Source organism: Bufo gargarizans, chromosome 5 (genome assembly GCF_014858855.1).
Source record: "Bufo gargarizans isolate SCDJY-AF-19 chromosome 5, ASM1485885v1, whole genome shotgun sequence".
Lineage (NCBI taxonomy): Eukaryota > Metazoa > Chordata > Amphibia > Anura > Bufonidae > Bufo > Bufo gargarizans.
Window position 1 is genome coordinate 81,875,906 of NC_058084.1, and position 26,298 is coordinate 81,902,203.

General features: G+C 42.6%; 1 protein-coding gene across 1 annotated transcript in view; it reads right to left on the reverse strand.

The window, feature by feature from the left end:
* Positions 1-26,298, reverse strand: part of TRIQK (triple QxxK/R motif containing) — a 136,903-nt gene that overhangs the window by 56,768 nt on the left and 53,837 nt on the right. Inside the window, exon 3 of the mRNA XM_044294335.1 lies at positions 18,596-18,666. Within this exon, the coding sequence (XP_044150270.1) occupies positions 18,596-18,656 (61 nt within the window). The 5' untranslated portion in view covers positions 18,657-18,666. The remainder of the gene's footprint in view (positions 1-18,595; positions 18,667-26,298) is intronic.

A 26,298-nucleotide genomic window follows, 5' to 3' on the forward strand; every position in this document is an offset into this window, starting at 1 on the left:
GAGATTCTGCACACAGCACACACAGATATTATGGAGAGACAGTGTGAGTCAGGGTTGCAGTTAATCATTGTATGGGCTCGCCTACTATATGTCATGACAGGTAGGTAAGCAGGGAAACAACCAAACACGGGAAAACAAACTGAACAAACGACTAGGCCTAAAAGCTAGGGAGAAAGGGTCACCTCCTAGCGATCCCTAAGACTCCCTGGGCAAACCCTAAGCAGCAGGGAAAAGGGAAGAGGCAACCTGCTTCTTTAAACCAGGAAGAAGCAAGCGTCTCCCTAGAGGCCTAGTTAAAACACGCAAAGGGAAATGAAGGAGAGGACTTATCTTGAGCAGAGCTGGCGCAGACGATCCAACACAAATCAAGAGCTCCCAGGAAAAGAACTATAACCAGCACAGGCCACTGGGGGAAGGAGGGATAAATAGCCACAAAACAAACCAAGAAGTCAGACATGTGCAGCCAGTCTGACAGATCTCCGCACATTCACAGGGCAAGGCGTGACAGTACCCCCCCCCCCCTCTTCTACGAGTGACCTCTGGACACCCCGGACCAACTTTATCAGGGTGTGCCCTGTGAAAGGCCCTCACAAGGCGGCTAGCACTGACATCAGCAGCCGGAACCCACATTCTTTCCTCGGGACCGTATCCCTTCGAGTGCACCAGGTACTGGAGGGAACCCCGAAGAACATGTGAGTCGAGAATCTTAGAGATTTCAAACTCCAAAATTGCCATCCACCAGGACAGGGGGAGGTGGCAATGGAGATGGTTCCACATATTTATTTAATAGAGACCTGTGAAACACATTATGGATCAGGTCTGCGGAAGATCCAGACGAAACGCCACCAGGTTGACAATCGCAGAGATTTTGTAAGGGCCAATAAATCTTGGACCCAATTTCCAAGATGGTACCCTCAGCTTAATGTTTCTAGTGGACAACCACACCGAATCACCCACACACAGGTCCGGACCAGTTATACGTCTCCTGTCAGCAGCCGTTTGTATCTTTTACCCATCTTTTCCAAATTAACTTGGATCTTCCGCCAGATAGATGACAAGGCGGAAGAGAAACTCTCCTCTTCTGGGATCCCTGAAGATCCAGTCCCAGAAAAAGTACCAAGCTGTGGGTGAAAACCATATGCGCCCAAAAATGGCGACTTATAAGTGGACTCCTGTCTACGGTTATTCAAGGCAAATTCGGCTAGAGACAAGAACGAGGACCAGTCATCCTGGTTCTCGGCAACAAAACACATCAAATAGGTCTCCAGGTTTTGGTTAGTGCGCTCTGTCTGACCATTTGACTGGGGATGAAAAGCCGAAGAAAAAGAAAGTTAAATTCCCAGACGAGATCAGAACGCCCTCCAAAACCTGGAAACAAATTGTGTCCCCCTATCAGACACCACATCAGAGGGAATGTCATGTAGTTTCACAATGTTATCGATAAAAACCTGAGCGAGAGTTTTGGCATTGGGCAAGCCCTCCCCGCTGTACTGCTGCTGCCACCAATGAGAGAGTGGCAGAGGAGAGGAGGGGCTGTGGCCACTGTGCCACCAATGAAGATAATTAATGTTTAATACAGATACAGGAGGCGGCAGAATCACATAGCCGGCAACAGACCTCTATGACAGGGAGCTGCGATCAGCGGCAGTTAACCCCTCAATCCCCCAGTATTATAATCATTGATGGCAGTGGCCATAGAGTCCCCACCGCCCTCTTCATTGGTGGTGCAGTGGCAGTTGTGATCGGAGCCCCAGCAGTGGAGTTGCGGGCTGCGATCGGTTACTATGGCAGCCAGGACGCTACTGAAGCCCTGCACAAAGCACAGGGAAGCAGGGAGAGTGTAAAATCCTATTCACCCTAATAGATCTCTATTAGGGTGAAAAGAACAAGGGAATAAAAGATTCCAGGTTCTAGCCCCTAAAGGGAGAAATAGTTTTTAAATAAAAAGTTTAAAAAAGTTTAAAAAACACCAAGATATTAAGAATAAATCACCCCCTTTCCCAACTTTACATATAAAATATATAAATAAACATATTACATATCACCCCGTCCGAAAAATCCAAACTATTAAAATATAAAAAAAAAATCTCCTATGCGGTGAACGCCATAACAAAAAAAAAAAAAAAAAAACTGTGCGATTCGCCATTTTTTAGTCACCTTGTCCCCGCAAAAAATAGGATAGGACTGTTCGATTATGGGCCGGACGTTACATAAAATGCAGAATGCATGTGGCTTTTCTGGTGTTTTATTTTTTTCGCGTGGTATCGAATATCGCAATGCTTTTTTATAGTATCGAAATCGATTTTAAATTTTGGTATCGTAACAACCCTAGTCTGGACTGGTGGCTACACTGGGAATAACTTGAAACAACTGCTTATAATGAATGAAAGGGTTCAAAACATATACCTGCAATTGACCTGGGATGAAAAAAGGGACAACAAAAAAAAACACAGCATGCTGTGGTGTTTTTTCCAGAATAATGCCAGGCAGGCGGAAACTCGATGGACCCCATTATAATTATGGAGTCTGCTGAGCAGTAGTAGAGTCTGTCATAAAATTAATCTGATGCTTCTGTTATTTTTGTTGTCCTGCTCCTACAACAATAAAGCAACTGAAAAAATGCTCCCAATTTTGGCATTTTGAAGGAAAAATGTTTTAATCACTGCATTTTAAATCAATAACTTCTATCATCTCCTATGAATAATACAAAGGAAGAACAAGCATTTTCACAATAATGTAAGTATATTTATATTAGTATACAACATGCATTCATGAGTTTCTCTTACATGTCACATACTAAGGCCTCATGCACACGACAGTTTATTTTCACGGTCCGCAAAAACGGGGTCCGTGATCCGTGACCGTTTTTTCGTCCGTGGGTCTTCCTTGATTTTTGGAGGATCCGCGTTTTGGTGTCCGCCTGGCCGTGCGGAGCCAAACGGATCCGTCCTGAATTACAATGCAAGTCAATGGGGACGGATCCGTTTGACGTTGACACAATATGGTGCCATTTCAAACGGATCCGTCCCCATTGACTTTCAATGTAAAGTCTGGAGTTCTTTTATACCATCGGATTGGAGTTTTCTCCAATCCGATGGTATATTTTAACTTGAAGCGTCCCCATCACCATGGGAACGCCTCTATGTTAGAATATACTGTCGGATATGAGCTACATCGTGAAATTCAGATCCGACAGTATATTCTAACACAGAGGCGTTCCCATGGTGATGGGGACGCTTCAGGTTAGAATATACTACAAACTGTGTACATGACTGCCCCCTGCTGCCTGGCAGCACCCGATCTCTTACAGGGGGCCGTGATCAGCACAATTAACTCCTCAGGTGCCGCACCTGAAGGGGTTAATTGTACTATCATATCCCCCTGTAAGAGATCAGGGCTGCCAGGCAGCAGGGGGCAGACCCCCCCCCCCCTCCCCAGTTTGAATATCATTGGTGGCCAGTGCGGCCCCCCCTCCCTCCCTCTATTGTAATAAATCGTTGGTGGCACAGTGTGCGCCCCCCATCGCCCCCCCTCCCTCTATTGTAATAAATCGTTGGTGGCACAGTGTGCGCCCCCCATCGGCCCCCCCTCCCTCTATAGCAGTAGCAGCATTGGTGGCCAGTGTGCGGCCTCCCATCTCCCCCGCCCCCCCCTCCCCGATCATTGGTGGCAGCGTAGTTCCGATCGGAGTCCCAGTTTAATCGCTGGGGCTCCGATCGGTAACCATGGCAACCAGGAAGCTACTGCAGCCCTGGTTGCCATGGTTACTTAGCAATAGTACAATAGTAGAAGATTCATACTTACCTGCTTGCTGCTGCGATTTGTGTGACCGGCCGGGAGCTCCTCCTACTGGTAAGTGACAGTTCATTTAGCAATGCGCTGCACAGACCTGTCACTTACCAGTAGGTGGAGCTCCCGGCCGGACACGAACATCGCAGCAGCAAGCAGGTAACTATGAATCTTCTACTATTGTACTATTGCTAAGTAACCATGGCAACCAGGACTGCAGTAGCGTCCTGGTTGCCATGGTTACCGATCGGAGCCCCAGCGATTAAACTGGGACTCCGATCGGAACTCCGCTGCCACCAATGATCGGGGGGGGGGGGGGAGATGGGAGGCCGCACACTGGCCACCAATGTTGTTACTGCTATAGAGGGAGGGGGGGCCGATGGGGGGCGCACACTGTGCCACCAACGATTTATTACAATAGAGGGAGGGAGGGGGCGCACACTGTGCCACCAATGATTTATTACAATAGAGGGAGGGAGGGGGGGGTCGCACTGGCCACCAATGATATTCAAACTGGGGAGGGGGGGGGGTCTGCCCCCTGCTGCCTGGCAGCCCTGATCTCTTACAGGGGGATATGATAGTACAATTAACCCCAGGCAGCAGGGGGCAGTCTTGTACACAGTTTGTAGTGTATTCTAACTAGAAGCGTCCCCATCACCATGGGAACGCCTCTGTGTTAGAATATACTGTCGGATATGAGTTTTCACGAAGTGAAAACTTAGATCTGAAAAAGCTTTTATGCAGACGGATCTTCGGATCCGTCTGTATGAAAGCAACCTACGGCCATGGATCACGGACACGGATGCCAATCTTGTGTGCATCCGTGTTCTTTCACGGACCCATTGACTTGAATGGGTCCGTGAACCGTTGTCCGTCAAAAAAATAGGACAGGTCATATTTTTTTGACGGACAGGATACACGGATCACGGCCTCGGCTGCAAAACGGTGCATTTTCCGATTTTTCCACGGACCCATTGAAAGTCAATGGGTCCGCGAAAAAAAACGGCACAACGGCCACGGATGCACACAACGGTCGTGTGCATGAGGCCTAAAGGGCTGCCTTTCATTAGGTTAAGATCCTACTGCAGAGACTTCAGAACAAAAAAATTGCTATGAACATACTGCACCATTTTAAAAGACTGAATAATAAGTAGTGTTAATGAGCACTGCATTTGTTTAGAAAGAGGGACAATTGGATGAAAATAAATAAAGACACCAGGATATTGTCATTTATTACGCGAGGCAGGGACGTAATATTACCACTTTACAAATCGCTGGTGCGGCTTCATCTGGAATATGCAGTTCAGTTCTGGGCACCAGTCCATAGAAAGGACGCTCTGCAGCTGGAAAAAGTACAGAGGAGAGCAACTAAACTGATAAAGGACATGGAGGGTCTTAGTTATGAAGAAAGATTAAAAGAATTGAATTTATTTAGTCTTGAGAAGAGACGTCTAAGGGGAGACATGATTAACCTGCACAAATATATAAATGGGCCATACAAAAAATACGATGAAAAACTGTTCTATGTAAAATGCCCTCAAAAGACAAGAGTCCGCAACTTGGGTCAGTTTCCGTTCCGCAATTTTGCAGGACGGGTAGGGACCCATTCATTTTCAATGGGGCCGGAACGGATGCAGACAGCATACTATGTGCTATCCGCTTTCGCATTTCCGGATCCGCAGTTCCGGATCTGCAATTCCGTTCCCGAAAAAAATAGAACATGTCCTATTCTTGTCCGCAATTGCGGACAAGTAAGCATTTTCTATCATAGTGCCGGCGATATGCGGAACGCACAAAACACCTACGGAAGTCTGAATGGACCCTGACTGTAAGAACTGTGAATCTGTGGAATAGACTTCCTCAGGATGTGGTCACAGCAGGAACAGCAGACAGTTTTAAAAAGGGTTTAGATGAATTCTTAAAAGTAAACAACATTAATGCTGGGATTCGCGTCCCCACCTATCCCTTGGTTGAACTTGATGGACTTATGTCTTTTTTCAACCGTATCAACTATGTAAACTACAGTCGTGGCCAAAAGTTTTGAGAATGACACAAATATTAGTTTTTACAAAGTTTGCTGCTAAACTGCTTTTAGATCTTTGTTTCAGTTGTTTCTGTGATGTAGTGAAATATAATTACACGCACTTCATACGTTTCAAAGGCTTTTATCGACAATTACATGACATTTTTTTTCAACCGTATCAACTATGTAACTATGTCTTTATGTAGGAGACGTAATATGTATCAAATTATTGTTTTTTTTTTACACAATAAAAGCACACAGAGCTATGGGGACTGGGTATTGCGGATGTGATAGTGACCATCTAGCAACCCATGTCCTCAGCTCTATACCCAAAATCCAGGTGACAGGTTCCCTTTAAAGAGTAACTAAACCTTTATCTAAACTTTTAATATGTTCTCCTTATGTCACGGTCCCTCCCATAACAAAGGTGAGAAGATCTGAGAGACTGGCGGCAATTGAGGGTATCCGACAGTCTCTCTGTTTTCTCCTTGCAGTGTTGTGGGATTACTCATATTGGCAGGAGTCAGGGAGAGGTCTAGGGATCCCTAGGAGGTCACCATCCCTCTCCCTTAGATTTGAGGCCTAGACTCCGGTCTATTACCTTCTGTGTGAAATCTGGTCTTTTCCCCTCCCCATTACCTGTGACACCCTAATGCCATAATAAAACACTCTCTAATATACTTTATTAATCAATTTTCTATTTTTACTACACTTTTCCCTACCTAAAGCGCACCATTCCCTGGTGCACTTAAAACTCTGTTCTCTGTACACTGCTGACAGCCGCAGAGAGAGCAATGGGGCCGCAGCAGCGCAGGGAGTACGGGCAGGAGCGCACATTGCTGCTCCTTCTCGTGCTCTCTGGGCTATTACTAACTCTTGGCATAGCACATGGACACTCTGTACCCATGTACTATGCCAGGATTAGCTGAGCGGAGTGGGCTCCTGCTTCTGCCTGCTCCGCTAAGCTAGGTGTCCTGCATGTCAGCTCTTAGCTTAGTGGAGCAGGCAGAAGCAGTAGCCCGCTCAGCTAATCCTGGCATAGTACAGAGTTTTAAGCGCACCAGTGAATGGTGCGTTTTAGGTAGCAAAAAGTGTAGTAAAAATAGAAAATGTATTAATAAAGTATATTAGAGATAGTTTTATTAGGGCATTAGGGAGAACATTAGAAGTTTAGATAAAGGTTTAGTTACTCTTTAAGATGGAAACATAATGGGGGCGATTTATCAAACTGGTGTAAATTAGAACTGGCTCAGTTGCCCATAGCAACCGATCAGATTCCACCTTTCATTTGTCACAAGTCTTTTGGAAAATGAAAGGTGGAAATGATTGGTTGCTATGGGCAACTAAGCCAGTTCACTTTACACCAGTTTGATAAATCTCCCCCAGTGTTCTCACAACTTGTATTCTCTATGCAGCTAAGCAACAGTCAAAGAATACAACTAAATACATCTCATTTGTTCCCTTTTCCTCTATAGGAGTGTAGGAAAAACGTAAATATAAAAAAAAAAAAAAAAAAAAAAACTTACATTTCTCCTGACTTTTTAGTTAGATCACACACACAGATGCAACTTAAGATGCTATGAGCCACAGTGGTCTTCAAAATAGTGTGCCAGCCATGAACGCCACCAAAAGTGGACTCGTCGGTAGTTTACTCTATTGGAAATCGCAGCTTCTACTATGCCAGGTTATACGGTATATGTCAGGGCTTTACATACCTTTACATACGTTGGGAGATTTTCCCAGTGCGTGCACCAAAAGTTGACCCAAGATGAGCAGAATGTGCGATTGCTTTATGTTATAAAGATTTTCTGAAAGTTTATTAGTGTCCAGTATTATTAGCACTGTACATCTGAGTTGGCAGATGTATATGGATGCACAAGACTGAGAAAAGCAAACTCAGCAGTCAGCAATTCACTATCAATTTCCAAGGTCATATTGCCATTTGTTTGCAGTTTGGCAGGCAGCTATCAGAAAATGAGCCAGTCTGTTATTTACATGGTTGACTTCTTTGATCATCACAGGGCTGCCGTAAACCACCTCTACATTATCCTATCCAGCTCCAGTATTTGTACTTCATGGTCTAACTTGATGACACAAACAACTGCAACCGTTTTCTGTTTGCGCATTATTTATATAACACCTACATATTCCACAGTGCTGTACACAGGATGTAATCGCTTGTTCTGTCTACAATTGTGCTAAGTAGCTTTCCTTCAGGAGGAAGAAAACTACCTCTGTAAGCCATATATAGGGTACGGATGGCACTATAGAGACACTTTTCTTCCTCCTAGACAATTTAAAGAGCACCTATCAGTATGATCAACCCTAATACATACTGCCTGGTAGGGTTGATTATGCTGATTAAAACAACCTCTTTCTTTTGTTTATAGCTTGTATCACTGCAAAGAGATCATTACTTTTATTTGTATGCAAATCACTTTGTTGAAGCACCGAGGGGCTGGTTGTAGCACTAGGAGCACTACAGCTATGCCCCAGTGCTCAGTACACTCCCCCATTACATTTTATTGACAGGGCAAAACATCTCTTCTTAACCTGTCTTCAGGTGCCTGCGCTGTGGTCTACAAACAAGATGCCTGTGTTCTAGATCTGCTGCTGCTGACCAAGCAGTGCCGATTCAACCTGAAAGTCTCTAAAGCTGACAGCGCCTCCACTTGGAATGATATTTGCGTGGAACGACATCATTGGCACCTGCGCACTGTGAATCTGCACTGCCTGGAAGAGTAAAAATACTCCTTTCAGTATTTTTATGGAGTATTTTAGCCAAAGAGGAGTATAAAATGTGCAGTAATTCAAATTAATAATATGTAGGCGTACAAAACGCTGAGATGTCACAATTTTTTTTAAGACCATTACAATACATTTTCTTTGCATTTCTGTATTCTAACACCTAGAACTTTTTTATATTTCCATCTCATAGCTTTATAATGTGACGGATCAGCATAAGAAAGGTATATACAGTCGTGGCCAAAAGTTTTGAGAATTGCATAAATATTGGAAATTGGAAAAGTTGCTGCTTAAGTTTTTATAATAGCAATTTGCATATACACCAGAATGTTACGAAGAGTGATCAGATGAATTGCATAGTCCTTCTTTGCCATGAAAATTAACTTAATCTCCCAAAAAACTTTCCACTGCATTTTATTGCTGTCATTAAAGGACCTGCTGAGATCATTTCAGTAATCGTCTTGTTAACTCAGGTGAGAATGTTGACGAGCACAAGGCTGGAGATCATTATGGGTGATGCTTGAAATCATTCTTCTTCCATTGTTAACCATGGTGACCTGCAAAGAAACGCGTGCAGCCATCATTGCGTTGCATAAAAATGGCTTCACAGGCAAGGATATTGTGGCTACTAAGATTGCACCTCAATCAACAATTTATAGGATCATCAAGAACTTCAAGGAAAGAGGTTCAATTATTGTTAAGAAGGCTTCAGGGCATCCAAGAAAGTCCAGCAAGAACCAGGATCGTCTCCTAAAGAGGATTCAGCTGCGGGATCGGAGTGCCACCAGTGCTTGCTCAGGAATGGCAGCAGGCAGGTGTGAGCGCATCTGCACGCACAGTGAGGCAAAGACTTTTGTACAATTCAATATTCTGTACAAAATATATGTGACACCTATGTGGTTATATAGGAGAGGACTTAGAGCCTCTTCTGACTGCCCACGCTGTGGCGACTCCGAGGCAGATCATTTACATCTGTTTTGGGACTGCCCAATGGTGGGCAGCTATTGGAGATCGGTCCAAATTACCTTGGCTCGTAAACTTAATATTGTTGTTCCTTTGTCTCCCAGGATATGGGTTCTGGGAGACCTATCGGAGGTTAACTACCAGCCTATAAAACGCCAATTATTGATTAAGGTTATGTTCTTGGCCAGGCTTCTGGTCTCTAGGTTATGGTTTTGCTCTTCCGCTCCAGATTGTAGTAACTGGTTGGCCCTGGTCGAGAAAGTGAAAAGTTATGAGAGGATTTTGTATAAACAAAGAGGATCCTATTCAAAGTGGGGTAAACTTTGGGAAGATTGGGACATGGTTAATTAATCAATCTGGAACTGCCCTTTTTTATCATATATACTTTTCTCCATTTTTTTTCCTGCAAGGTGGGGAGGGGGGGGGGGGGGTAGGGGGGGTGGGTTGGGGATGATCTTATTAGTCCGGTTTTTCTGTATGCATTGTAATTGGCGAAGGATGTGAAGTTACTCTAGGAACGCTGGAGGATAGCGGGACTCTCCGGCATTGAACAATGGCCAAAGTTTTTTGTTAAATCAGGGCACTGTGCGCTCTATGGGCGGGGACCCGGGGCTCGGGACCCTGGGCGGCCCGGGGGCGACCCGAAATGCGGTTCTCTCTGTTTGATATGCGGTTTGACTGTAGGCAGTGATACGATACATGTTGTATGGGTGCTATTAGGGGACAGGGCCGGTCTCTGGTGGTGTTTCTGTCCACATTCCCTTTAAAATGCCGGTGATTGCCGGGTGATACTCGACCTGAGTCCCCTTGCACCTGAGATACTGGTGTGATTGTATGCGAGGTACGGTTAAGCTGGGCACTAACTTTCAATCTTAACTATCTGGGGATGAGGCAGTAAAATATGCATGTGGGTTTTTTTTCTTTCTCCACTGCGGTAGAAGACTGCTGGACCCCCTAGGTTGCCTCAAGAAATGTTTTCGATCAAAGATCGTTGTAAGCCCGCTATGCATGGTTAATGTGAGCACCAGGTGAATGGATCTAAGATTGTTAATCCTGTCCTTCTTCACCCATATTTGGGAGAGGACGCGTGGGGTGTGCGCTCGCTCCCTGGTGGCCGCGGGCCCCCGATCTCTGCCCTTTATAGATTTTAACATGCTAAGTTAGATGCTGTATGTGTTTGCCCGATTGGGCTGCCGATGTCGGGGGAGCCCCGCTCTCCTCTTAGCAAGTGAGATTTCCATTTGACCTGTATTATCCCCATAAGTATGGGTAATTGTATGAAATTATTATTAACTATGCTTATAAATCAGAAACTTACGGACTTCAGGATCTTATAATAGCATAAATGTTATATGGATATGTATTTTTGTATTACAAATAAAATATTTAAATTTAAAAAAAGAAGGCTTCAGGGCGTCCAAGAAAGTCCAGCAAGCACCAGGATCGTCTCCTAAAGAGGATTCAGCTGCGGGATCGGAGTGCCACCAGTGCAGAGCTTGCTCAGGAATGGCAGCAGGCAGGTGTGAGCGCATCTGCACGCACAGTGAGGCAAAGACTTTTGAAAGATGGCCTGGTGTCAAGAAGGGCAGCAAATAAGCCATTTCTCTAAAAAAAAAAAAAAAAAACATCAGGGACAGATTGATCTTCTGCAGAAAATATGGTGAATGGACTGCTGAGGACTGGGGCAAAGTCATATTCTCCGGGGAAGCCTCTTTCCAATTGTTTGGGGCATCAGGAAAAAGGCTTGTCCGGATAAGAAAAGATGAGCGCTACCATCAGTCCTGTGTCATGCCAACAGTAAAGCATCCTGAGACCATTTGTGTGGGGTTGCTTCTCATCCAAGGGAGTGGGCTCACTCACAATTTTGCCCAAAAACACAGCTATGAATAAAGAATGGTACCAAAACACCCTCCAACAGCAACTTCTTCCAACAATCCAACAACAGTTTGGTGAAGAACAATGCATTTTCCAGCATGATGGAGCACCGTGCCATAAGGCAAAAGTGATAACTAAGTGGCTCGGGGACCAAAACGTTGACATTTTGGGTCAATGGCCTGGAAACTCCCCAGATCTTAATCCCATTGAGAACTTGTGGTCAATCCCCAAGAGGCGGGTGGACAAACAAAAACCACTAATTCTGACAAACTCCAAGAAGTGACTATGAAAGAATGGGTTGCTATCAGTCAGGAATTGTCCCAGAAGTTGATTGAGAGTATGCCCAGTCGAATTGCAGAGGTCCTGAAAAAGAAGGGCCAACACTGCAAATACTGACTCTTTGCATAAATGTCATGTAATTGTCGATAAAAGCCTTTGAAACGTATGAAGTGCGTGTAATTATATTTCACTACATCACAGAAACAACTGAAACAAAGATCTAAAAGCAGTTTAGCAGCAAACTTTGTAAAAACGAATATTTGTGTCATTCTCAAAACTTTTGGCCACGACTGTAGTTTACACAGTTGATACGGTTAAAAAAAGACATAAGTCCATCAAGTTGAACCAAGGGATAGGTGGGGATGCGAATCCCAGAAGGAAGTGAGACTTCTACATGTTTTCATAAGCATTTAGGTTTTTTTTATTTTAAGAATTCATCTAAACCCTTTTTAAAATTGTCCACTGTTTCTGCTGTGACCACGTCCTGAGGAAGCCTATTCCACAGATTGACAGTTCTTACAGATAAGAAGATTTGACGCTTCTGGAGACTGAACTTTTTCCTCTCCAATCGGAGGCAGTGCCCCCTTGTCTTTTTAGTGTGGGGAGGGAGAAAGAGTTTTTTACCATATTTTTTGTATGGCCCATTTATATATTTGTATAGGTTAATCATGTACCCCCCTTAGACGTCTCTTCTCAAAACTAAATAAATTCAATTATTTTAATCTTTCTTCAATAACTAAGACCCTCCAAGCCCCTTATCAGTTTAGTCGCTCTCCTCTGTACTTTTTCTAGCTGCAGAGCATCCTTTCTATGGACTGGTGCCCAGGACTGAACTGCATATTCCAGATGAGGCCTCACCAACGCTTGATAGTATCAAGTGGTAGTATTACATCCCTGCCCGCGTGTCCATGCCTCGTTTAATGCATGACAATATCCCGGTGGCCTTAGAAGCAGCCGATTGACATTGTATGCTGTTATTTAATCCACCATCCACAAGGACACCCAAACCCTTCTCTATAAGTGACTCTTCCAGTGTTACATCCCCTAGAACAAATGATGTACTGAGATTATTACTACCAAGATGCATCACTTTACATTTGTCTACATTGAACCTCATTTGCCAAGTTGATGCCCAATCACTCAGTGTTTAAGTCAGCTTGCAGTTTATGGACATCTTCCATAGACTGTACAGTTCTACACAGCTTAGTGTCATCTGCAAAAATAGAAATGGTTCTCATAATCCCGTCCTCATTATTATTAATTAGGGCTGCACGATATATCGAAAAAAAAAATCGAATGGCGATAATCGCCAAATGCGATATTGCGATTTGGCCGACCCGAAAATGCCACGATTATATATGAAGTAATAATGCACATAACTTGCTTTGTGTGTAAAATATTTTACTACTGCGTGAAACAAGCTCTCTCCTATTGATAAAATGGCCAGCCTCTGTACTCACTTTCACGATGAATGCACTGCAGCGAACGTCAGTGAGCGGCTTCCTGAAGTGGGAGGAGCGTTACTAAGTGACGTCAGTCACGCGCCGGCCTGCCAGCCAATTTAGGACACATGAGGGGACACATAGGGCCATGAGGGGGACCAGCATAAGATGCTATATGTGTGTCTCATGCTGGCCCCCCTCATGGCACTATGTGTCATAGCACACATCCCCCACATAACGGTGTCCTCCACAGATCCCCCACATAACGGCGTCCACCACAGAGCCCCCACACAACGGCGTCCTCCACAGATCCCCCACACAACGGCGTCCTCCACAGATCCCCCACACAACGGCGTCCTCCACAGATCCCCCACACAACGGCGTCCTCCACAGATCCCCCACACAACGGCGTCCTCCACAGATCCCCCACACAGCGGCGTCCTCCATAGATATCCCACACAGCGGCGTCCTCCACAGATCCCCCACACAGCGGCGTCCTCCACAGATCCCCCACACAGCGGCGTCCTCCACAGATCCCCCACACAGCGGCGTCCGCCACAGATCCCCCACACAGCGGCGTCCTCCACAGATCCCCCACACAGCGGCGTCCTCCACAGATCCCCCACACAGCGGCGTCCTCCACAGATCCCCCACACAGCGGCGTCCTCCACAGATCCCCCACACAGCGGCGTCCTCCACAGATCCCCCACACAGCGGCGTCCTCCACAGATCCCCCACACAGCGGCGTCCTCCACAGATCCCCCACACAGCGGCGTCCTCCACAGATCCCCCACACAGCGGCGTCCTCCACAGATCCCCCACACAGCGGCGTCCTCCACAGATCCCCCACACAACGGCGTCCTCCACAGATCCCTCACACAACGGCGTCCTCCACAGATCCCTCACACAACGGCGTCCTCCACAGATCCCCCACACAACGGCGTCCTCCACAGATCCCCCACACAACGGCGTCCTCCACAGATCCCCCACACAACGGCGTCCTCCACAGATCCCCCACACAACGGCGTCCTCCACAGATCCCCCACACAATGGCGTCCTCCAAAGATCCCCCACACAACGGCGTCCTCCACAGATCCCCCACACAACAGCGTCCGCCACAGATCCCCCACAACAGTGCCATCCACAGATCCCCCACAACAGTGCATCATCCACAGATCCCCCATAACAGTGCCATCCACAGATCCCCCATAACTATGTCATACCCAGCCGCATCAGCGGCTCATATGGGAAAATTCAAGCAAACAGACCTCTAGCACAATTCCCTTAAAATATTGCATCGCATATCGTTATCACAATTTTTAGGGCCCTAATCGCAATCGCACAAAATTCCCATATCGTGCAGCCCTATTATTAATAAATAAATTTTATAATAGAGGGGCCAGCACTGAACCTTGGGGTACACCACTTATAACCCGGGACCATTCTGAATAGGAATCATTGAACACAACTCTCTGAACACGGTCCTTCAGCCAGTTTTCAATCCAATTACAAACTATACTTTCCAAGCCTATAGTCCTTACGTTACCTATTAAACGTCTATGAGGGACAGTATCAAAAGCCTTTGCAAAATCCAGAAACACTACATACACAGCCGCCCCTCTGTCCAGGCTACTACTCACCTCCTCATAAAAACAAATCAGGTTAGTCTGACAACTTCTGTCCTGGTAAACCCATGTTGGTTATCACTTAATATTATTTACAGTTACATACGCTTGTATATAGTCCCTTAAAGGGAACCTGTCAGCGGCAAAACCCATCCCAAACCGCCAGCAGTACCTTCAAGTAGCCGGCAGTGAGTTTCGAATGATGATTGCGCAATCCCAATAAGGTAATGCATTAACCCCTTAAGGACTCAGCCCTATTTCACCTTAAGGACCAGGCCATTTTTTGCAAATCTGACCAGTGTCACTTTAAGTGGCAACGCTTTGAATTATCTAGGCCATTCCGAGATGGTTTTTTTGTCACATATTGTACTTCATGACACTGGTAAAATAAAGTAAAAAAAAAATCATTTTTATTTATTAAAAAAAATGCCAAATTTACCAAAACTTTGCAAAATATTGCAAATTTCCAAGTTTCAATTTCTCTACTTCTATAATACATAGTAATACCTACAAAAATAGTTGTTACTTTACATTCCCCATATGTCTACTTCATGTTTGGATCATTTTGGGAATGATATTTTATTTTTTTGGGGATGTTACAAGGCTTAGAAGTTTAGAAGCAAATCTTGAAATTTTTCAGAAATTTTCAAAAACCCAATTTTTAGGAACCAGTTCAGGTCTGAAGTCACTTTGCGAGGCTTACATAATAGAAACCACCCAAAAATGACCCTATTCTATAAACTATACCCCTCAAGGTATTCAAAACCGATTTTACAAACTTTGTTAACTCTTTAGGTGTTCCACAAGTATTAATGGAAAATGGTGATAATTTCAAAATGTCACTTTTTTGGCAGATTTTCCATTTTAATAATTTTTTTTTCCAGTTACAAAGCAAGGGTTAACAGCCAAACCAAACTCAATATTTATTGCCCTGATTCTGTAGTTTTGCTGAACTGTTTTTTTTGACACCATGTCCCATTTGAAGCCCCCCTGATGCAACCCTAGAGTAGAAACTCCATAAAAGTGACCCCATCTAAGAAACTACACCCCTCAAGGTATTCAAAACAGATTTTACAAACGTCGTTAACCCTTTAGGTGTTCCACAAGAGTTATTGGCAAATGGAGATGAAATTTCAGAATTTCAATTTTTTTGCAAATTTTAAATTTTAATCCATTTTTCCCAGTAACAAAGCAAGGGTTAACAGCCAAACAAAACGTAATATTTGTGGCCCTGATTCTGTAGTTTACAGAAACACCCCATATGTGGTCGTAAACAGCTGTACGGGCACACGGCAGGGCGCAGAAGGAAAGGAATACCATACGGTTTTTGGAAGGCAGATTTTGCTGGACTGTTTTTTTTTTTTTACACCATGTCCCATTTGAAGCCCCCCTGATGCACCCCTAGAGTAGAAACTCCAAAAAAGTGGCTCCATTTTAGAAACTACGGGATAGGGTGGCAGTATTGTTGGTACTAGTTTAGGGTACATATGATTTTTGGTTGCTCTATATTACACTTTTTGTGAGGCAAGATAACATGAAATAGCGGTTTTGGCACCGTTTTTATTTTTTGTTATTTACAACATTCATCTGACAGGTTAGATCATGTGATATTTTTATAGACCAGGTTGTCACGGATGCGGCTGATACCTAATATGTATACTTTTTTATTTATTTATGTAAGTTTTACACAATGATTTAATTTTTGAAGACAAAAAAATCATGTTTTAGTGTTTCCATAGTCTGAGAGCCAAAATTTTTTCAGTTTTTGGGCAATTACCTTGGGTAGGGTATGATTTTTGCAGGATGAGATGACGGTTTTATTGGAACTATTTTGGGGTGCATATGACTTTTTGATCGCTTGCTATTACACTTTACACTTTTTGTGATGTAAGGTGACAAAAAATTGTTTATTTAGCACAGTTTTTATTTTTTACGGTGTTCATCTGAGGGGTTAGGTCATGTGATATTTTTATAGAGCCGGTTGATACGGACGCTGTGATACCTAATATGTATACTTTTTTTATTTATGTAAGTTTTACACAATAACAGCTTTTTGAAAACCAAAAAAATTATGTTTTAGTGTCTTCATATTCTGAGGTCATAGTTTTTTATATTTTTTGGGCGATTGTCTCAGGTAGGGCTCATTTTTTGCGGGATGAGGTGACGGTTAGATTGGTAGGCAAACGCCTTTTTGATCGCTAGTAGGTGGGGACCCGATTGCACCGCCGCCCGCCGGATAAGGTAAAACCTCAGGTCTGAATTGACCCCCCCCCCCTTCCCCGGCGTTGTGACAGGATGCCAGCTGAATGATTTCAGCGGACATCCTGTTCCTATTAACCCCCTCCGCAGTCTAGTTTTAAAGATATGACGTACCGGTACGTCATGGGTCCTTAAGGACTCGGGAAACATGCCATACCGGTACATCATAAGTCCTTAAGGGGTTAAGGGCTCATGCACACAACAGTATGGCTTTTTCAGTGTTTTGCAGTCCATTTTTTACGGATCTGTTTTTTGTTTCAATTGGGTTTCCTTTCCGTATGCCATATACAGTAATTATATAGAAAAAATTGGGCTGGGCATAACATTTTCAATAGATGGTTCAGCAAAAACGGAACAGAAATGGAAGACATACGGATGCATTTCTGTATGTATTTCTGACTTGAATGGAGCCAAGCACCGTGATTTGCGGACAAGAATAGGACAATGTACGGAAATACAAAAATACTGAAACGGAATGCACACGGAGACACTTCAGTATTTTTTGCTGAACCATTGAAATGAATGGTTCAGTATATGTACCGCATACTGAACTCAAAAAACGTCCAGTATACTGAACGCAAAATACTGTCGTGTGCATGAGCCCTAAGAGTCCTTCAAACATTTTTCCCACAACAGAAGTTAAACTAACTGGTCTATAATTACCTGTATCTATATTAACTGGTCTATAATTACTGTACCAGTACCTATAGAATCTTTATAAATTATAAACAGGGACACAACAATAACTGAACTGAGCTCTTTAAGTACTCGTTGGTGTAATCTATCTGGACCCGGAACCTTGTTCACATTTACCTTATTTAACTTATCTTGGGCCATATCTATAGCTAGCCAATTGGAGTATATTACTGGATGTACCAACCGCCCCAGCACCACAGATATCAGCTCCTTTCTCTTCTTTTGTATATACAGAGTTAAATAACCCATTTAGTAACTCAGCCTTTTCCTAATCTTCAGTGACTATTCTCCCCCACCCCCCTTTACCATCATCTCATGTTTTCTACTTGCTCTTGAGAGAACCGTTTGAAGGTTTAGGCAAGACTGCAGGTCATAGAGTGTGAATTTTAATAAAAAAAAAAAAATGATTGCATAATCTATTTGTTTTCCTGCATTTGAGCTTTTCACAGACTTTTTTCCTGTATGGCACAATAAACAGCGCTGATGAGCTTAGTTAAGAAAACAGCAGTCCTTATCTAATAATATGGTAAAATGTTGCATTTAATTTTTTTTTTTTTTGGGGGGGGGGGGGGGACTGCTTTTTGAGCAGTCTATGCATCTTGCCATCTATGAAATAAACATCATTGAATGGCAAGGCTTTCAATAGAATATTACACCCCCCTTCCCCCCTTCCCATTTATTCACATGTGTTATCGAAGACCTTATGGTTAGGGAGACACACTGCAGCTTCTTTAACCCAGACCACATGCAATGGTCGATGGCCGCACATTGAGGTATTACCTTCAAAATTATTTGGTGGTTAGCTATCACATTTGGATGTAATTTCAGCCCATAATGGGTTTGTCTAATCTCAGAATTAAAAACGTCCACAGCAAAAGAACTGATGTAAAAGAACTTACCTATTTGCTTACGATATTGATCAACTGGAACTTTTGTTGCTGAAGCATCCTTTCGACCCATTTTTTCCCCACTGTAACAAAGAGTAAAAAAGTATACTGGATAAATATTATAAAGTCGGGAACAAAGTAAACAGTGCTACTTGCTTCCATTGAGCTTGATGAGGAGCTGTAAGATATAAGGTGCTACCATGCAACAAGTAAGTATTCACAATAGGTAAGAGCTTATCTAGTCCCACTCCCTGCTAAATATTATGTGCAGAGGTAACAGAGCATGTCTTAGTAGTATAAACAAACCCATACTTGTTGCAGTTATGGACAATTTTTCCAGTACCAAATAACCCGGCTTTCCCGCATGTGCTGGCTACAAACTTCCGGGGTGGAGGGGGGAATTGAGTGTTCCTGGCATCTTCTCACTTTCCCCACCGCTGCTGCCATCTCTTTCCATGCACACGGCACCCTACTCTCATTGTCGAGCCCTACCAAACATGAGCCATGTGAGCGCAAGGGGCTGTCACTAAATCATAACAGCCCCTTGCTGTACAGAGCCGACACAAACAGAGGGTGGAGTTACTGCCATTGGGTCACGCGATACGGAGTCGTGTTATCATGAGGCAGGAAGAATGTACATCACTTCCGGTGATAAGGGATAAGGGAACTAATGTGAGTGACATCATCGCTAGTGTTATAAGCAAGTCAAAGAAATTTTAAGTCCCCAGATAACCCCTTTAACCCCTTAATCACCAGGCGATATATATATATAATTAGTTTTATTTTTTACTTCCAGCATTCCAAAAGCCATAACTTTGAGGGCTTGTTTTTTGCGGGAGAGGTTGTGCTTTCTAAAGGCACCATTTATGGTTGCATACAATCTAGTAGGAAGCAGGAAAAAAAATATAAATGGGGTGGAATTATTAAACAACACAATTCCGCCACAGTTTTATGGATTTTGTTTTTACAGCGTTTTCTGTGCAATAAAACTGACATGTTACTTTCATTTTCTGGACGAGTATGATTACAATGAAACCATATGTATGTTTTTTTTGCGTTTTAATACTGGAAAATGTATTAATTTCATTTGCGTTGAACTGCAATACCGGACTTTTTTACTCCCTGCCATCCAAATGCCATAACTTATTTTTTATTTTTCTGTTCGCAGACAAGCATAGCCACATGTGGGCTTGTTTTATGCATGACAATTTGTACTTTCTATTGACACAATTTAATACAATGGAAGCTGGAAAAAAATAATGGGGTGGAACTGGAAAAAAAACACAATTGCATTATACCATGGTTTACATTGTGTGGTAAAAATGACCTTTAGGGCTCATGCATGCGACCGTGTGCTGACCGTGGCCGTATTGCGGCCTGCATACGGCGGGTCTGCAATACACAGGGCACAGGCCCTGTGCAGCCGCATCACAGACCCATTCACTTCAACGGATCCGCAATCCGGGAGATGCTGTGCGGACGCACGGATTAGAAGCCCACGTAAGCACTACGGTGTGCTTCTGTGGTGTTTCTGGCCATGCCACCGTACCGCAAAAAAGTAGTGCATGCACTACTATTTTGCAGTGTGGACCCTCGGAAGCGGATCGCGGACCCAATTAAAGTGAATGGGTCCACGATCCGCTGCGGACACCCCACGGCCGATGCCCGTGCATTGCGGACCGCAATTTGCGGTCCGCAGCACGGCCACGGAGTCCTTACGTTCGTGGGCATGAGCCTTTATTCTGTAGGTCAGTATGATTAAAGTGATATCAAAGATATAAAAAGTGTTTTAGAAAAGTTTTTTAAAAAATTGCATTTAAAGTAAAAATAAAAAATAAAAGAAAAACCAAACCTCTCCCTTATTTAGGCCTTCAATACTGGAAGAAAACAAAAAAATAATCTATACAAAATTGGTATCAATGCATATACAGATATACATATATATATATACACCATATCTATAAAAATTTGGTGTTGCCGCAATCATATCAGAATAAAATTAGCATGTTAAACCTGTAGAAAAAAATATATATATATTTACACCTCACTGCCCAAATAGTGGAATAAAAAGTGATCAAAATGTCTTATGTACCCCCAAAATGGCACCAATGGAAATTATAACTCATTCTGCAAAAAACATTGCTTCATAGATTCATAGAGCTGTCAACACAGAAATAAAACGTTATGGCTCCTAAAATATGGCAACACAATAATCTGTAATAAAACATAAAAAAAAATAAACTTAGAATTTTAAATTCTATGAAACATCTTGGGATCAAAATACTCACTATACCCCTAGATGAATTTTCTTGAGGGGTGTAGTTTCCAAAATACAGAGTTTTGCTTTTTTTATAACAATTGCTGGTGTTAAAAAAAATGGGTTAAAATTGAACATCCCCCCATTTTATGTTAATTCCTGTGAAACACCTAAAGGGTTATCAAACTCCCTAAATGCTATTTTGAATACTTTAAGGGTGCAGATTTTAAAATGGGGTGATTTATATTCCCTGAAAATGTGAAAAACTGCTGCGAAATTTATAAGCCTTCTAGTATTCCCAAATAATAAAAGTATGCTTGAAAAACGATGCCAACATAATGTGGAGATATGGTAAATGGGATATATTAACTATTTCCTGATTTAGAAAAACTTTTTTTAGTAAACCTCAGATTTCTTAATAAAAATATATCGACCAAAATTTACTACTAAACGTACAATGTGTCATGAAAAAAAAACTAACAACACAATCTCAAAACGGCTTGGATAAGAAAAAGCATCCCAAAGTTATAACCACATAAAGCGACACGTGTCAGATTTGAAAAATAGGAATCCTGCATTTGGTCCATGACGGCCTCAGCTGGAAGGAGTTAAAAATGTAATTGCAAATCACTGTGAAAATATTTTATTCAAAACAAAAAGAACATTGCTTTGTCTCTTTTCACATTTAAAGCAAATCACAGAAAAAGCTAGTAGGGATGTTTACTGTCTCGGCTAAATACCAAGTCACTGACTATATTGGACGGGTTTTAAAAACCGTCCAGTATAGTGAGTGACTTGCTAGTTTCACATTTAAAAAGATTATTTATTTATTTACTCTAATTTTGGCATTAGCTATAAAATGTAATATATTAAAATAAAAACATGTGCCTGCCGTGTGCCGGTCTATCTACCTATCTATCTATCCATCTATCTATCTATCGGATAAAAAATAAAAAAAACAGGAGGTAGCGCCACATATGTGGGATCAGTGTGAATAAAAGAGAATTAAATGGGTTAGGGTACGCTTACCGTCCCAGGTTGTGAGGAGTCACAACCACTGTTAAGAGCCTTGCTGGTGAATCTTTGCCGACCAGCACAACGGCATATTCCAGACTGCAGCCGCGGTCACTCTGAGGGGCCTCAAATGGTGAGGTATGCACAGGGAAAATTGCAGGAAACAGTGAAATATTTCCTCCAGACAAGTGCCGGAACAAGCGGTCCAAAAATCAGTTTTTACTGTTTCCTGCTATCTATCTAATATCTTTCTATCTCATATCATCTATCATCATTTACCGGTATCTATCTTATATCTATCTATCTAATATCTTTCTATCTCATATCATCTATCTATATCATATCTATCTATCTATCTCATATCATCTACCCGCCTATATCAGATAATCACCCTTCAAGATGTGCGTGATTATGACTAGCAATGATGTTGGCGCTATATAAGATTACTACAAGTGCAATGTAAATTTTACTAACTTCATATATGATCTACCGTATACTGTTACAGTCACGTTAAATAAAAAATAACCATGTTCACAAACACAGAATGTACCATATTTTTATGAAGAAATATTTTAAGGAAACTTTAATGGCATTCTAAAACCGCGGTGAAGTAAACATAATTATAAGACAGAATAGCATGAGGTTAAATAAGAAGGATTTGAGTAACTCTTCGGAGACTCAGGCGATTGCTCATGTTGCCTGCTGAATAATCCCATTAACTGCCACTGGCATCACCTGATAACCGTTTATTACAAAATGTCGCTACTCAAAGAATCTTAGACTATAATTTTAGTCCTGCCAATAAAACACTTCCAAGTGGGTGATGACAGTATGTCTTTTATTATTTTTTTTTATAAATGTATATCTGTTACACTAGCTACTTAACCCAAAATCAGCAGCCGTGTTCATCGGTAACCATCATGCTGTCAGGATCTGAGACATCTGACACCGATAAAATGCTGTGACTTCTCTTTGTTCTTCAAAGCTATGTAGTAATCATCATTCATTTTTACAGCTTTGACGGTTGGATAAAAAAAAAAAAAATCCCACAAGATTCCAACCGAGACATTAGCACGTACAGTCACAATGCCTAATAAGCCGGCTATTTGCATAAAAGATCAGCCCCACTTTCGAGAGTGCCATGATAGATGGAGAAATGGAGATTAGATTAGCCTGTACAAAATCAAGGTTGTTTTCACAATGTCCATCCTCGGGGAACACGGCTCATCCCCTAACCTCAGCTCCCCCCAGGAGGACGCTTGTCACTGAAACTTAAACGAGAATATGGATTAGACCGAGATGCTGTTTATTACTTATTAATCCTTCTAAGGATGCAAGGTACAATAGTGGATTAAACATCACAGGCAAAAGAAGCATGACATTGTTTATTTCCTTTCATGTATTCAGTTTATATCCATAATAGATTAAAAACCTTCCTATCATTTTTAATATTATTTGTATCTTAGAACCATGATAAATATGATTTATTTATATGGATATATTGTGTAGATGTATTGTTATACTATTGTTACTATACTGTATATCTTATTATTGCATTTTTGCTCTGCTCTCAGCCTTTATAATACAATGCTAACACCATGCCATCTATGTGACTTGTCTAGCTAAATGTCTCTGCGTATTAATGTGGATATATTCTAAAATAAGAATGATCAAGGCCTCCCCTACAATTCTATGGCATGGAGCCTGACTGTATACTTACATTATATATACACTGTCATTTAAAGGGGTTATCCAGGAATTTGATATTGATGGCCTATCCTAGTTGCTGGAAGAGGCTGCAGAACTCAATTAGCACTTAGGTCTCTTCCTAGGCCAGTGATATCCCCGTACATCAGTAATGTGACCTAGGAGCATCTCTGTCCCATTCAAGTAAATGGGGCTGAGTTACGATATCAAGCACAGCCGCTATATAATGTGCGGGTTGTGCTTGGTAAGCCGTGAAGAGACCGCAGCACCCACTGGAGCTCCGGCATCTTTAACCACTTCCCAACCAGCTGCCTGCTGTTTCACACAGCAGACACCCAAAGCTAAAGTCAGCGACTGGTGGTAATGGCGATCGCGGACTTTTAACACTTCAGAAACATGACCACGGCATCTAAATGCTCGAAAACCCTGAAGCACACACTTCCAGGTGTACTCCGGCTCCCCCTGACGGAGATGGGGGAGCCGGAGGCATTGTGTGGCAGCTTCAGCCATCTGGAATGGACTGGAGCTGCCGCACATTAGTTCCTAAGGAATCTCTGCCTCATTGTAATTCTCATACACTCCAACGCAAATGCATTGAAGTGTATGAGAGAAGCAATCGGATGATTGCTTGCTATAGTTCCCCTATGGGAACTATAAAATAGTGTAAAAAAAAAAAATTCAAATCACCCCTCTTTCCCCAAAATGTCAATAAAAAATGTAACCAATAAAAAAAATGCACATCATGGGTATTGCTATGAGTAAAAACTAAAATAAAAATATTTTTCCCATACGGCAAATGCAAAAAGTCAAAACGGCAATAACTATTTGTACAGGTTTTTACCCTGACCTTTTTCATGTACAATTACTGACATAAAAGGTCATTAAAATGTCAATAGAAACATAAGCAAATACAGTAGGTCAACTATGAAGTGGTGTTAATAGGTGTAAAGATAATTATTGTGTAACTGCTGAATAAAGTAGAAACTTTACACCAATGTGTAAGTTTATTTCCAATTTTATGGGAACCAATAAAGTTTTAAAAATACAAACCTTTGATCTAGGGCTCATGCACACGACTGTGTGCTGGCCAGGCCCGTGTTGCGGACCGCAAATTGCGGTCCGCAATGTATGGCCACTGAACATGGGGCAGCCGCATGGTGCGCACCGCAAAAAAGTAGTGCATGCACTCCGTAGTGCTTCGGTGGAGTTCCGATCTGTGCTTCTGCACAGCATCTCCGGGTTTGCGGACTCATTCAAGTGAATGGATCCGCATCCATGATGCAGGGCGCACACGGCCGGTGCCCCGTGTGTTGCGAAACCGCCGTATGCGGGCCACAATACAGCCATGGCGGGGCAACGGTTGTGTGCATGAGCCCTTAATCAAAGGCAAAGGTTAAAGGCTGTAGACACTGAAGTCCACTACTTTACAGCAAATAATTCACAGCATAAAAAAAAAACTGTACAGTAATAACCCAAGCTTAATTTTTTGGAAATGGTGGAAAAACACAACACCTTAAGCATGCCGAGAAAAAAAAAAATATGGACCTTAAAAAGGAGCAAATAACACTGTGGTGCCTTTCATATTTCCCTACTGAATTTCAGATAACATCTGGCTGCAGCATAAAAAAAAAGTCACAAAAAAACCTCTATTTTTCTTCAGAACTATACGTGTGAAACCAAACCCTAAGGCCCCTTTCACACGAGCGAGTATTCCGCGCGGGTGCAATGCGTGATGCGAATGCATTGCGCCCGCACTGAATCCGGACCCATTTATTTCAGTGGGTCTGTGTACATGAGCGTTGTTTTTCACGCATCACTTGTGCGTTGCGTGAAAATCGCAGCATGTTCTATATTCTGCTTTTTTCACGCAACGCTGGCCCCATAGAAGTGAATGGGTCTGCGTAAAAATCGCATTGCATCCGCAAGCAAGTGCAGATGCGATGCGTTTTTCACGAATGGTTGCTGAGAGATGTTTGTAAACCTTCAGTTTTTTTATCACGCGCGTGAAAAACGCATCAATGCGCATTTCACCCGCGCAATAAAAACTGAATGACAGAACGCAATCGCAGGCAAAACTGAATGAACTTGCTTGTGAAATTGTGCATTTTTAACTGAACGCATCCGGACCTAATCCGTATCGCTCGTCTGCAAGGGGCTTAAGGGCTCATGCACACAAATGTATTTTCTTTCCGTTTCATTTATTTAATTTTTTTTGTGGACATTTTAATGGGTCCGCAAAAAAATAAAATAAACGCGTGCATTGCGTATGTCCGTTCCGCAAAAAAACAAACAAAAAAACAGACTACGTCCAATTATTGTCCACATAACGGACAAGGATAGGACTGTTCTATTAGGGGTCGGCTTTTCCGTTGCGCAAAATACGGAATGCACGCGGACGTCATCCGTGTTTTTTGCGGACCTCAAAATACATACGGTCGTGTGCATGAGCCCTAAGTGAAAATCTTCTCTGATTACACATTTCACATTTCAATACAGGAGATGCAGCAAAAGAACCTGTAGTGTTTACCATACACATAGGCGCTATATTCAGCAACCGTGTACTGCATGTGTGCACAGAGCCCCTGTACCATTATACATAAACGACGTTACATGTATATTTATTCATTCACGGACTGGATTGAAAAATCAAAAAGCTAAGGCAGTCCCTACTGCAACTAGTGGGAGGAAATGACAGCCAGAAGTCATGAATTAAAGATAAATGTCGGATTAATATAGC